The sequence below is a fragment of the Acomys russatus genome, chromosome 18 (assembly GCF_903995435.1).
Source record: "Acomys russatus chromosome 18, mAcoRus1.1, whole genome shotgun sequence".
Classification (NCBI taxonomy): domain Eukaryota; kingdom Metazoa; phylum Chordata; class Mammalia; order Rodentia; family Muridae; genus Acomys; species Acomys russatus.
In genome coordinates, this window is record NC_067154.1 from 37,271,035 (window position 1) to 37,286,969 (window position 15,935).

Below are 15,935 nucleotides of genomic sequence, written 5' to 3' on the forward strand. Positions count from 1 at the left end.
AAAGAAATAAAAAGAAATCATTAAACAAACCAAAGTGGGGTTAAGAACAAAATGGCCCCTGCTACAGCTTTGTGAGTTTTAAGTAGGTAGCATGATAACCACTCCTAGAACAAATGGACGAAACAGCAATTTCTAAAAGAATGAATACATGTTACTGTGTAATTAATGGCAAAGCTTCAGTCCAGTCATCCATTTTAAAAACACAACAGTAGAAATGTGCAGGGTACTTGAGTATCATGTGGAAGTGCGGTTGTGGTTTTAGGCTAACGGAACAGAGGAAGCAAGATGGAAAATGTTCATACGCTAAATAAGATCGATAAAAAAGAAGAATGGAGGGAAGATGGGAGGGAAGGTGAGTGGAAGGGTGAGAGGGAGAAAAAGAGACAAATTATAAGAGTAGTCCTGAAGCATACGGTGCTTTCCTTGTGTCCTTGGGACTTACCTTTCCACATAGTCCAGGAGCCGGGAACAGTGGTTTGAGGCTGGAGCATCGTGGCCACCCACCGCGTAAAGGAAACCATCACAGGTGGCCACTCCAACTCCCCCTCTCCTCTTACACATCGGGGCGCACATGCTCCACTTATTTGTATGAGGATCATAATATTCCATTGAACTTAAACAAGAGCTTCCGTCTCGGCCCCCAACTGAATATAACCTGGAACCACAATTAGTAAGATACTTAATATTACAGTTTGGATGACAAAATGTAAAAAAAAAAAAAAAAAAAAAAAAAAAAAAAAAGTTTTTTAAAACAAAGTTCACAGTGTAAGCTGAAAATAGAAACGAACTACTTCAAATGTAGATCTTGTTGAAGATAGCATTACAAACAATGCCATATAGAAGTAATGCTTGTTATTGTGACATGCAGTATTCCTTGTGAACTTACATGAAAATAACTTTCCAATGTTAGATTTTATATAGTTAGATTGTTTATAACAACGATTAAACAGCAATGACAGATTACTTTGAATACTCAGAAATATTTAATATATACTTCAAAATGTAGAGTACGCTATAGAAGGATGACCATAGTGAGAGGATTGTGATTCTTTTATTTGAAATCATTGATCATGCACAGATGCTGCATTGCACTGTCACAGTTTAGACACCACACAAATATTCTAATGTATGTCATCATAACATCTTCCTTGGTGTGTATTCTTCAGTTTAAGCAGACTTCACAAGAAATTCATGAAACTGGTTTGATTAAGTCTAAAATTTACAGTCATTGCTGTTGTAGTTGTTTTGTTGACAGGACTACAAAAGGAACTTCAAATTCAAGTTCTGCATCACAACTGAGATTAAATGATTTAAATATACATTTTCTAACCCTCTAAACCTACTTTTCTTCATCTTATGGTAATTCATGAAGACTTCCACATTTACCTGAAATTATTTACTCATTTGGTATTTTTATGTCACACATTAACATATATATGGCATATGGTGTGTGTGTATATACTATATAAGTATTTTTTAAAATCTGCAATTCTTCTGGTGTATTATAGACAGATCAGACACATAGATATGTTTGCAGAAGCCGCTATGTGCTACAATTCAGAATCAGTGTCAAGAAAACCTTGGTAAGTATATAGATTATATTTGCTATTTTAAATAAGCAACCAGAATATGTCTCAGCAACAAAATGACCTTTTCATAAAATGGAAGATCATAACAGTGATTAAAGCAGAGGTTACAATTCTCTAAAAAATTCAAGAGTTGAGACTGATTAAGCTGAGGGCACAGTCTTAGGAATGGTAAAAAAATCATAATGCGTGAGAAGAAATTGAGGCTGCTGTGACCTTTTGAGTTAAAAGGGGTGAAGAGTAGCTCAAGGGCATGTAGTTGTTACTTCTGAAGGAAGTATTAAATATTATTCTCATCTTTTAATATATTTTTATCAAATTGATTCTTAACTATGAATATTCTTCTTACCTTTCTTTTTAGATTTGATTCTCCATTTTTATTTTCAGTTTCAAAATTAATAAATAGATATTGGATACTGCATTGTATATTAAAGCTTGGAGGCCTCAGGTTTTAAACTCTATACATTAGTATTCCTCATAATTCTACAATACGGTGTTTAAGCTGATTTCAGACTATAGATACATTTGTTTACAAAGCCATTTCCATTTCTCATGCTGCGTGACATGATAAATATTTCTGCTTGCCTGAGTGTTCTCTGTGTGACTGTCATGCTGCCTCACTTGATTACTCAGAAGTTGTCTGCTGACTCTCAGTATTATAAAGTGATAAAAATTAAGCAATAAGAGCATTAAAAATGACAAGCATTCAACAGCTTAGCTTGCAAAATTACCCAAGAAGTAAAATAATCACTCAAAAGCTTTTTTTTTATCGTCTTTAACACGTCATGAACTCTGAGTCCATTTACTTCTAATTCATGTAGGTTGAATATATAACTCAAAGAAGTACTCTGTAATTCTGAGATATTAACAAAGTGTAACTAAATGTACTCTATAGAAGCACTGAATAATTGCTTACATATAAGGCATATAACACATACATTGTCTCTTTTAAAAATACATAGAAAAATATCACATTTTTCTAACGTTTCAAAAGATATCAGCTTAAGTCTCTCTACTTATTCATAAACATGACATAAACTGTGCACATCAACCAGAAATCTAAGCCTAACCAAGCGAAGTTAATAGGATATAATATATAAAAGTCAAATATTATGTCAGATTTGTTTTAATTTTTGAAAATAATCAATGACATATGTAAGGATATGCCATAATCTACAGAAGAAATATAAGATTCTGTGCATCTACTAAAACCAAATCATGATACCTCACAGAATATTATACTATTACAGGGATGATCAGGATATAAACATTTTTTTTAACATTTTGAACCACCAAAGTAAAGCCTAGATCTTTAAGGCTGCATTAGTATATTCAGACCATGCACTTTCCAACCTCACTTATGGGGCCATTCAAAGCTATAAAACAAGAATTAGACTAAGACACTACAGATTTGATAAATTAGATGCTGAAATATCTAAAAATATAGTAGCAAATTGAATTCAGCACTACATAAAATGGTCAGAGTGGGCTTTAAAACCAAGTTGCAATGAGTCATCTATACACAACCATCAATTACTGCTATTAATACACCAAATTTACATAATAAAGAATAAAAGCCACATATCTACAGGCACAAATAAAATCATTTCAAAAGACCCATCAGACTTTCACACAGAAACTCTACAATATTTAAGTTGTAAGGTAAATTATTTAATAAAGTTATAATAACATACATTAAAGCACATTAGGTAAGGGAAAACCTATTTATACATGAGGAATGAGTGACTTATAAATATTTCATTTTTTGTTTTAGAATATAAGAATATATTACTATAAGTTAATTAGCATTTATAAAGGAAAGTATGAATGTATTCACATACTTTTCAGTTATAGGACATTCTATAATATTTTACATGGCAAATTGTTTCGGCAACATTCACAGATTATATTATCAACTTTTTTGATTAGTTCCCTATATTTTAAAGGGTAAAATCTAGTAACACATGATAAACATATTAAATAAATGTGTTTAATGTCTGAATGGAAAAAAATAATTATCAACATTTAGGTAAATTTCTTCTTAAGATATGCTAACTTAAACTACATAATTTAGTGTTTTCAATTGGAATATGCTATAGTTTTGTAGTTTTCAAACTATGATATGTTCAGCAGAATAAAGGGCAATTAGTATGATTTAACAACATAAAAGTAATACCTGATATTAGAAAAATGATAGCAGAAAATACACTCTATCACAAAAGACCTTCGAAAAAACTACGTGGATTAGAATTCATTTAAAGAATTAACAATGCTTTTGCTTACTGCTCCTTGAATGCCTTATGAAAACTCATATTTGTATTCCACCAACAGAAAAACAAATCTAAATGAGTACTTTGTGAGCACACCTAGTCAATCACATTTATCTATAATCTATTTCTTTAAAAAAAAATGACCAGGAACTAAGATATAAAAGTAAATAAAACAATAATTTATTATATTATCCCCAAATTATAATAACCAAAGAATATTAATAACACCATGAGCTGCTGGAATATTTTACTCTGTGCACAGTCTCTCATGAATCACGAGCATTGTGTATCCTCTTAGATGCCACTGTCAATCTATTTAACCATAGTGCATACTCCCTGCTTTATTTCTTTAACAGGACAAATTAGATGGTGGGACTCCGTGGAGCAGAAATGATTATAACATTGACGTAAATGCTCTGACAACAGTCAGGGTGACAGCTGACAGTTTCACAGCAAGAGAGGAAATGTGAAAATTCAAGTTAGCATTGAAGGCTGAGTAAGGTCTGTAGGATAAAGAAATGCAGTGGCAGCATTACACACATGGAAAGCATTATAAGTATAGACATGCATGACGAAAGATAACAGCAGGTGATGTATAAAACATGACAGAATGTTGGGAAGGAAAGGGTGGAGTGATGCAGCTTGTGGGATTAAAAGCATAGATGAACAAAGAGGTGTGGGGGCCAAGATATGGAGCTGAGATTTCATCCTGAATCTACAAGAAATTATCAAGCAGCACATATATCTTCCATGCTAGACTAGGAATAAGATACAGACATATACTTGATTTTAGTATAGTTTCATGCTTTGCTGAGAATAACAAGCATCTGACTTTCCCCGCTATTTTCTATTATTTCTGTGCTTAATTAGCATAAATTTGATTTTACATTATGTTTTAGGATCAAGTTTCTATTCCTTCATATCTAGCTAGTTAATGCACGTTAAAAAGGGTACTGCTGATTTTGTATTCAATCACATATACTACAGCAGCTCTTGGCAATAAGTCTTGTATTGTTGGGATATAGGATCAAATATTTACCAAAGCAGTATTTGAGCATTAAGAAACAAGTTGCCCCTTTTATACTTTATACATTTATGTAATCTTTGGATTTGAGATCTAGTTTTGGTTGCATATTATGTAGTTAGAACTGACATTGAACACAGAACAATCTTTGATTTTTTTTGCCTCCTGGGTGCTAGTGTTAGAGCCATACAATAGAAAGCCTAGTTCTTGTTTTTACTCTTAGTTAAATCAGTTCTCTGTTAAAAGAGTGAGATATAAGCCTCTTTGTAATCTGCCAGGTTACAGAAGCTCACAGAAGACCACTGTCCAGGGTCTTCACAGACAAACCTTGTAAATAAAAAACAAGGGACATTGTAAATTGCTTGTTCACATTCATTTGTTTTCTAAAGATGATGCAGAAGCATTGAGAAGGGAATGCAACCACTGAACTTGTTTCACCCTTAAGGCATCTTGAGTTTAGGACACGTTGCTCTTTTAAAAGGAGCTTCAAATGACCTCTTTAGACGTTGTCTTGAAGGAAAACTACACTTTCATTTCAGAAACAAACCTGTTCTCTGGCCTAAGAAAACTTTCTTACATGTTTCTTGTTTTACCATGATAATATGGGGATCCATATAAAACGTCGTTAATTGTCTGAAAAAAAATTAGCCATTCATACTTAGTGCTCACAGAGTATTAATTTGTAATCCCCTGGTCCTAGGAAGTTCCAATTAAGGGAGCTGGATGGAAAAAGCAGCCAAATGAAGGAAAGATGTGTGCAGCACAAAAGGTCTTTAGTAGTCCTGTGTGCTACACAGTGTACTAAAGCCTTGCGTATACAATATTGTAGGCACATGAAAATTCATACTCAGTAAAGTTCTAGAAGACACTCATTATTTCAGGGGGTTCACTTCCCTGACTAAAATTCTGTGATTATGTTGTCATTAAAAAAAAAAAAAAAAGAACAAACAAGTAAATGGTCCACTCATGCGTGGTGACAGATTTTTTCCAATAGGAAGTTTTGATACAAAAACAGCACAAGGACAACAAAAGGGATTATTTGTCATCAGGAAGTGATTTGAAGTTCATACTACAAAGTTAAACATTGTTTTTTTTTTTAAATCTCTGTGGGTCCAGGAAAGTCATACCTTCTCTGTGCCAGTGCCTTTATATCTCATGTAGAGGTATATATTCAATTCTAAATCAATTGCTCTTACTACCAGAAAGCTTTCCCTAAGTCCATATTTCTTGTCCTTGACAGTTAACTTTCTTGTTGTTGTTTTTGTTTTTCCCACAGAGTGTTTCATGGTGTAGCCCTGGCTGTCCTAGACTCACTCTGTAGACCAAGCTGGCCTTGGTCTGGCTCTGCCTCCCGAGTGCTAGGATTAAAGGTGTGTGCCACCATGTTCAGCATTTTCTTAATTATCTGTATCTTACGCACTGTTTTTTAACTATTTTTCCTAGTTAAATAAAACCTATAAAAGCATGTTTATAATATAATTAAGAAAGGTCAACATTTGGCCAAGTAGATTGAAAATCATATATACATAAAAATAAATATTACTTGTGTGTAAATATATATGTATACACACATATATGTATATATGTGCATATTTACATACGTATTATATTGTTTTTTTTTCCTTTCTTTCTTTCTTTCTTTCTTATTTTATTTTGTTTCTTTTTTTTTTTTTTTTTTTTTTTTTTCAACAGGGTTTTTCTGTGTAGCCTCGCCTGTCTTGGCCTCGGCCTGTAGCCCAGTGATCTGCCTGCCTCTACCTCCCATAGTGCTGAGATTACAGGCACGCACCACCACACCTGGCTCACATTAACTATCTTAAAAACAGCATTCAGGTAGCCTGCCCTGTGGGTCTTAACTATCAGAATGGCACGCTGTAGGGTAAGGACGCTAAAGTGGACCTAGGCCTAGTTTAGCCCTTTGTTTCTTAATAAATGGAAAATCCTTTAATCTGATCTCAAGACAGTGTGTAGACACCAGTGTAAAATGGTCTTTCTTCATCTGCTCAGGGAACCCTCTTGTATGAGCTGCTTATTTCTGGATTTGACTACGCTTTCAGGTGGATGACTTCTCTTATTCCTACTTACTAAGAAAGCTTGATGCTGGCTGCCTACTCCGCCTTAGACTTGTGCCTACCGCACATGACAGAAACACAAGGTTGTGTGCTAAAACCGGACAGAGCCCATATTACTTTATTTATTAGAAGGTGCTCTTTTTATAACCTGATATTCTAAATATGCAAAATAGCTTAGGTATATTCATCATATTTTAAGACTTTACTAGAATTAAATGTCAAACACAGCAGATGTTCAAACATAATACTTTGACACAACCTTGCCAGCTGTTCTGGGGTGGCACCTTCTATTTTCATTGCTGTTTCCTATTTCTATTTAAGAGAATTTAATCTTCTGGCACATAGGTAGATATAACCCTTTGCTGTATTATGTTTGTCACTGAATATTTTAATATCAAAAATAAATACAATTTTATTTTGGTGCATCTTAGAGGTTTTTTCAAATTAAAGATTTATCTATAAAAAAATGACATTGGAAAAAACTACTTTTAAGGTTTGCTGCAGCAACACTGATAATTGACAGACATCAGAAAAATGTCTTCGCATCACAGAAAGAAAAGATAACATTGATTTGGTGCTAAAAACAGTCTCAGTGAAAATGTGAATATTAAACAAGGCTCTTACAGAGCAGGAAATACTATGAATTATGTCATCTATGTCATCTACTATTTAGGCCAAACAATGCTTAATTATTTTAAAAAAAACTCTCTTGATTGAATACATTTTATCATAAGAAGAGACTTGTCATCCTCATCTTCCCATGGGCATTTCTGGAACTAGAGCTTTAGCGAGTTAATAACACAGCATGACGTGGGTTTTAGAGATTAGAAGACTCTATAAGGAGGAGAGTTAAGGGGATGGTGGTAGCAAAATGATTGCATTCATTCTAAAGGAAAAAAAAATGAAACATGCAAGTAGAGAGATTTCTTTAAAGAAGTTGTATAAATGAGGAAGAACAATCAAAATGGCTCAATACACCAGAGATGTGGCTGTTTGTGAGATTGAAAACTGAAGAAAACTGAAGAAGCACAGGTGGTCTTTGTTGAAAACAGCATCTTCTGTGACTGAAGCTGGTAGTGACTGACAGAAAATAGAAAACTGAGATGCATTTGATTTTCTTTTTGTGTTTGGTGGTTTTGAGACTTGCTTTATGAAATCACCCTTTTCATTATTGGCTTGTTTTATAGCCATTCAACTACTTTAAGTAAAAAATGATTTTATACAACTTTTGAGAAATAGATTATTTTGCAAGATAGAACTGATATAAAGTTGTAAATCAATACTGTGTCTTTGTTTTAATCAATTTTTCTATTTGTAATGACATGTTAGCATGTTGTCTATCCAAATTTTTGTGCCTCATCATTTATAGAAAACTTAATTTGTGTTTTTTACTTTGCATACTCATGGAATTGAGACAGGTTGTACTTTGATACTAGAATGCTTCTCCATGTGCTAAGAATTCATAGCTGCCTTATTCATGATAGCCAGAACATGGAAACAGCCTATGTGTCCCTCAGTAGAAGAATGGATAAAGAAACTGTGGTACATTTACACTATGGAATTCTACTCAGCTATTAAAAACAAGGAATTTCCGATATTTGTGGACAATGGATTGAACTAGAAATTATCATAATGAGTGAGTTCACCCAGAAGCAAAAAGAGTTAAATGGTATATACTCACTTATATCGAGACACTAGTCTAAGGGGTACGTCCCCATGGAAAACTTTACCTACCAGGAATGTGGGTCAGAGGGGAGGACATCCTATTGAGACTTTAGGTGTGAGAAACCTGGGAGAATGAGGAAATAGAAGGATCCGGAGGGTCCTGGAAAACTACAGGTGGGTCTGGGCCCTGGGGACCTCCTCAAACTATAGCACCAGCCAAGGAAAATATAGGCAGTAAACTTCGAACCCCTACCCAGACTAGCCGATGGACAGGACATTCTCCACCGTTAAGTGGAGAAGGAGATCTGACTTTCACACAAACTCTGGTGCCTCATATTTGACTATGTCCCTTGGATGGGGATACCTGGTGGCACTCAGAGGAAGGATAATAGGTCACCAAGAAGAGACTCGATAGATACCCTATGAGCATATACAGGGGGAGGAGGTCCCCCTCAGTCACAAACATAGGGGAGGGGAATAGGGGGGGAAGCGGGAGGGAGGGAGGAATGAGAGGATACAAGGGATGGGATAACAACTGCAATGTAATTTGAATAAATTAATAATAAAAAAAAGAAAAAAGGTTTCACCGTGGATAGTATGTACTGCCTGTGTTTGTATGTAGAAAGCACAAAGTTAGTTCCTAATCACTGTTTAAAATAAATAATATGCCATTGTCCATAAAAGGCAAAGGCAAATGTCAATCAATATTCATAGCACACTGAACGAAAAACCTTATGGTTCCTAAGAATGTCGGCAATCCCAAAAATTTGGTGAAAGAAGAAAAGTATCAGCATTTCAAAGTTATTCTTAATACCAAAGGAAATTTTACCCCATGTTAGAAACAAACTCACTGGAAAACCAAACCAAACCAAACATTTTCTCAGTAGATAATATATAAATCTTCCATATCTAATAGTAAGATTCAATAAATGAGCACTTTTTATTCACTTATACTTCTTGTTTTCTCTTTAAAAATTTGTGAGTCTGGTATAAATTAAAACAATTTTGGGTTCCACCTTTGAGAAAAATAATAAAAGTTTTAAATATAAAAAGGGACTCTCCCATAGAAAGTATAATACAAGGGATAGACCTTGAGAACTAAAGAACAGAAGTCATCATTGGGGTATAGTAGAGAAATTAAATATTGTTTTTCTTTTCATGATTCTTGGGCTAAATGTTTCCTATTGATTGTAAATTTATAATAGTTACCAGAATCATTAAAGTGAAGTTTCTAGAGAATGGATAAGTCCATGATAAAATATGAAATGGATAGCATAGTATTGTTTTTATTTTGTTTTCCAGATGCTAAAGGGAAGATAACACCCAATTCCTGAAATTTACCCTAGTGTGTGCTATTATTCATATTGTATCAGTAGTAATATTACATGATAATATAGAAATAATCAAACAAGTAGAAATACATTTAAATTTAACTAGAATGCAAAGACTCAACAAAACCAAGGTAGTGTTGAAAGAATAAAAGCGTACACATGCACATACACATAGTATCTATGTGCAATAAGCTAACACAGGGACACTATATTAGACATTGGGGAGTCTAAGATGATAATAAATTCCCATGCTAAAATCTTATTAAGTTGTTGGTTGCATTTTTATTTGCAAAATAAATCTCTGGATTGCTAACCAAAGATGATTAAGATGATCCATATATGTTATTAGAAGATTATTTCATGGATTCAGTATTATATTGCTTTTGATCTGTCAGAACACGTTAGTTTTAAACTCTAGGAAAATACCTAATTTTTGCACAAGATGACTGGTCATTGGTACTCATGTCTCTCAATTGAGAGAATTATAAATGACAAAGATACAGCACTTAGATATAGTGGTACATCAGTGATATTGAAAATGAAATGAAAACTTGTATTCACAGAAGTGAGTAAAAGCTCAAAAAGCTGTCAGAGCTGAAAGTATTCTCTGTTTTGGATTTGTAGGGAAAGAACACTTTGTATCAGATGTTTGTCTAAGACAAGAAAACCACCTAGATATTAAGGGAGTCATAAAACCAAAGAAACTTGAGGCTCTTAAAACATATTCCAGTAGTAAGAAAAGATTCCCGAAGCAGAAATGCATTGCTTTGATTTAAAAGAAAATGATGATTGTACATAAGATGAAACCATTCCAAATAGATTCATGTTAATAAATTTTGAGGTAATATACTTTGTTAAAATGTAAAGAATTCCAGGAAAATAATTCAAAATAATATCACTATTCAACATTGCTATTTTGCATGAATAACTCTAGTAAAATGAAAAATTTAAGGATGTTTCTGAAGATATATACCCCGACTGAAACACAAACTGTGTAATGAATACACACAGAAAGGGGTAAAAAGGTAAACAGTATAAAGATTTCATTTACATCATGGTAAAAATTGTGACTAGTATATATATATATATAAAATGTTATGATTTGAGAATATTTGCTACAAAATGCACATATTAATATATTTAAGAATAAACTCATAAGAAATAATAATAACTGATACAAATAATTATCAAAACAATCTAAAATAATGTAAATAGAGCATTCAAACACCAATGCCTGTGCATTTAATTTCACACTAATGGAACAAATTAATTAAGACAGTGTTGCATACAGAATGCCAAATAAACAGGATAATAAAAGAAATTCCCCATGATACAAAATAATCAAAACACTAAACATAAAAAACAAAGAAGAGATATCAAAATCTGCAAAGAAAAGTACCCAGTTATGTATAAAGGGAGATACATTAGAAAAACAGTTAATTTATATAAGTATTAACTATCATTTTTCTAAAGGCAAAAACAAAAATTTATTATTTTTATGTTTCTCTTCCCACAAAACTTATATTATAAATAAATATTAAATAAATTAGCATTGTCACTAAACTTTAAAAGTTATTATATAGAAATACATGATGTATTTTCCACTTTAGTTTCATACATTTAATATATGAATAATATTTATTATATACAATATTAAAATATGAACCAATGTGAATAAACTGAATCATCTCTGACAAGATTAAACATCATTACACATTTAGAGACTCCTTGTATTTAATATAATCATCCTGCTATAGTCACAAGAAAATATTATAGTTTAAAGATTGCACAGCTTAGTTAAACTGAAGGGCAAATAATTTACTTACAGGTTAAATCTTAAGAATGTTTTACGGGTGTGATTTTGAAAATATCATTATTAATTATATTTGTATTTATAAGTTTCAAGTAAAAGTCATCAAAATATCAATCAAGATAGAATATGAAAATGCTTCATATGAAAATACTTCCTCTTAAGTAAAATGGAGAACTAATATAATATTTTAGTATATTTCTATATGTGTATATACATTTGTAAATTGCTTTTTATACCTAAAATAATTTTAATGAAATTGTTTGCTTTAGGACGAAAATAAACCTGCCAGATATAACTTGAATTTCATGACAGTACAAGGCTGTAAATGCACTACCTTGAGTCTGAATATTTATATGCAAACAACTACCAAGTGTATTGCAGCTAACAATACTGTATTAAGCTCTCTAAAACGAATGTGAAATAGTTTCCACAATTGTTCTCTCCAAAGACACCAGTTTGCGTACCCATCATCAACAATATGTTCATAAGAGCTCTGGAAAGCAGGTGAGTTGTCTCACCCGGTAAAGCCAAGAAATACAAATTCACAAAGAATGAGGTGCACATAAAGGACAGATACAGATTTTCCTGTGTCACTCTTCCACCTTATAAATACAGAAAGCAAAGCACAAGGAATGATAAAACAGTGAGGAATGAAAGGCATGAGCTGGGGACTTTATCTCAAATAAATTCTAGGCCTGCACTAGAAATTTTGGACAAAGCAGTTTTACACAACGTCCCAGTTACACCATTAGTGTATGGCATGAGTCTTCAGCTCTGATTCTCTGTCAGGTTAGATAGCAAGGTTCTTGGCTGGCAAGGTATCTTCAGTTTTCAGTCTTGCTATGCCACCAGGTAAATCACAGAAATAATCCAATATAGAGAAAGGTAGAATCATGAGCTATTTGATTCGACTATAGCTAGCTTGCATATATGAAGTGATGCTCTTAGTTCAATTACTTCATAAAAACTTACCAAGTTCTAATTGCATTTAATTTGTTTCAATAAACAATTATTTTTTTTTTTATCAATTTTGGTGAAAGGAGCCATTTATTGAGTAGATGTGTCAAGAATGAACATCCTTTCCTTCTTCCTAATTTAAATAGAAATGGTTTGCATTTCTCTCCAGTGGCTGTGGGATTACAGTAAACGCCTTTGCTATTCTGACTTATGTCTCCTTGATCCTTTCTCTTTCCATCAAGGGAAAGAATTATACCATTGAGGGAAGTTGGATATTGTCAAATATATTTTATGCATCTAATTGGATGATAATGTGGATTTTGCCTATCAGTCTCTTCATGTAATGGATTATATTTTTTGATTCTTTGTATGTTGAACATCCCTGTATCTCTGGATGAATACACATTGACAAATACAGATAAAATCAATCCTGTTTTGTTGTTTCTTTAATTCATTTTGCAAGGTTTTTCTGAGACAGTTTCCATCTATATTCATAAGGGATTGAATGTCATTGAGTATGAAGAAATTGAGCTGGTGCTCAACTAGACATTTCTTCCTATTGCATGCATGGTGTGGGAAAGTACTTTTCAAGCTCTCAAAAAAGAAAGGTAATCAACAATGTCACATAGCCACACACACACATACAAAACAGTGTTTGGAAAAGCTCTCTGCCTTGAAGATTTACTGGTTCAATTCTGGTATGACTGTTATGCGTCTACTAAACCACATTTGATTGGATTTAAGGCCAACTCCATAGCTGAGATGATACTATTAGGAACCTGCGACTATATGGGTCAGGGAGAAACTTTATTATTAGATTTATACTAAAATAACAGCAATAAAAGGACAGATAATCACAAACTGTTATACCCATGAATACATCATGAAGTACTCATCTAAGAACCTTCCTCTTTCTTAAGTGGAAATTAACACAGAGACTTAACAACTGGACAGTGTGCAGAGAACTGGGCGGATTCACAATACTCAGTCCCAAATGGGCAGCTTAGGTTGATAAAGATGAGATATGATAGATATTGATTTACATTCAGAATTTCAGATGCACCAAAATAGAAAAGATGTTTTCTGCAAGGTTGCCAAGTCCAATGAGACAAAACACTGTGAATGTAACATTTATATAATTCCCTATTGTTTTGTGGTTCTTCTTGCTGTAGGAAGTTTATTGTATATATGTGTAATAACATAAATGTATATGTGAAAAAAGGAAAAGAAAAAATTACACTTACAAAAGAAGACTCAGGTACTACGCAAAAGTGAAGTAAAAATGTTATAAGAACCAATGTTCATACATAATTCCAAGGAAACAGTGTCTTCTATACCAATAGGACTGATGCCCATATGAGCTCACAGAAACTGTGAAATGATGCCCAGGAGCTCAGAGGTTCAAAACAGATATCATCCCAACAGTAAATAGAGAAAGTGGATGTAAAGTCTCATTTCTAATGAAGAAGCTATTTGCAGTTGATACATGATAGGACACAGAAAATCAAATTTTCCAATTATGTGACAATGGGTATATGAAAAACATCCTATGTCTAGTAGAAATTGAACAATATAAAATAAATTCCATGTTTGTTTTATTTTTGTGGGATTGTTTGCTGTTGTTTTGGAACATTTTTGTCTTACTTGTTTTATGTTTGTTTGTATTTTTGATTTTCACTCTATTTTTGTTGTTGTTGTTGTTGATGTTGCTGCTGTTGTTGGAGAGAGTGAGAGCTAGCGTGATTGTTATGGAGGTAGAGAAGATCTGAGATGAGTTGGGGAAAGGGAGAATATGAGCAAAATGTGTTGTATGAAGCAAATTTTAATAAAAATCGTGTTGATTTTGAGAATTTCTAATTTAAGAGTAATGGGAAGACAGCTTGAAAAGCAGACAAATGGGTGCAATCATACATGGATTTCATAGTAAACATGAAATTCTTATTAGCTTGTGTTACTACTTAAATATAATCCTTAAAGTTTAGAGATGGTCTCAAAACTTACACTTAATACTTCTTGGATTAACAATATCAACATTTTTATTTTATTTTGTATTATAAATAAACATGCCTTTATTAAAAATTATTCTTAAATACTACTACTCAATCATTTTTGTCTTAATTTATTAAAACTTTACAGAAAAATCTACTCACTTGCCATTCAGTGCTGCTACGCCAACAGTGCTCCGAGCAATGGACATACTAGCCACATATGTCCACTGCTGGCTCTGGGGATCCCACCTTTCCACTGTGTTCAGGTAGCTCCAGCCATCATGGCCTCCCACTGCATAAATAGGCCCTTCAAGCACAGTTACTCCTAAAACATCGGAGAGAAAAAGAAAACGATGTGTTTGTAGTTAACAATATCATATTGTAGAGTAAAAAAAAAAATTATGACTTTCTTCGTGCTGTGTTCTTATCCTAAGATATATGAACTACACTATGAAAACATTACTTTTGTATTTTAGTTTTTTCTCTTAGTTTTCAATTGGAAAACAGTATTTTTGTGGTATATATTCTGATCACAGTTTCCCCTTCTCCAGTTAATTCTAGGTCCTCCTTAGCCCCCTCCCCTCTTCTCTCTCCCTCTCTCTCTCTCTCTCTCTCTCTCTCTCTCTCTCTCTCTCTCTCTCTCCTGTTTGCAGTCTGTCTCCCTCTCTGTCATTTTAGATAACAAATAAAAATTGAAAAAATAACCCAGATTTTAAATATATATATATATATATATATATAGCAAAGAGAAATAAGAAGAAACACACACACACACACAATCTATTAAAAGCACTGTTATTTTAAAAGTCAAACTCATATCCACAGCCAGACATTATGCAGAGACTGAGAAACCTTAGCCCCAAATGGGATTTATCCATCAAATCTCTGCCATCAGGTCTCAGGGAACCCTGGGGAAGAGGAAACAGGAAAAAACAGCCAGAGGGTGTGGAGGGCACACACACACACACATACACACACACACACACACACACACACACACACAAACACCCAGAACAACAACACAAACCCCAATTCAAGGCCCTCTAAATAAACATGACCTCACCTATGAACTCACAGAGAATGAGCCGACACTTACAAGCTCTGAAGAGGCATGTACTATGTCCTCTGTATATATTATGGCTTCCTGCTTAGTGTTTTTCTTGATTTCCTGTGTATATAGATGAGTGGGCTTCTGTTTCTTGTACCTATTTAAAATTCATTTTGCCAGT

The 15,935-nt window shown here is 33.3% G+C and overlaps 1 protein-coding gene across 1 annotated transcript in view; it reads right to left on the reverse strand.

Annotated features, from left to right (window-relative positions):
• The window catches only part of Klhl1 (kelch like family member 1), a 203,252-nt gene that overhangs the window by 31,813 nt on the left and 155,504 nt on the right, over nucleotides 1-15,935 (reverse strand). Inside the window, exons 7-8 of the mRNA XM_051160901.1 lie at nucleotides 14,869-15,031; nucleotides 443-655 (exon numbers count right to left, since the gene is read on the reverse strand). Of these exons, the coding sequence (XP_051016858.1) occupies nucleotides 443-655; nucleotides 14,869-15,031 (376 nt within the window). The remainder of the gene's footprint in view (nucleotides 1-442; nucleotides 656-14,868; nucleotides 15,032-15,935) is intronic.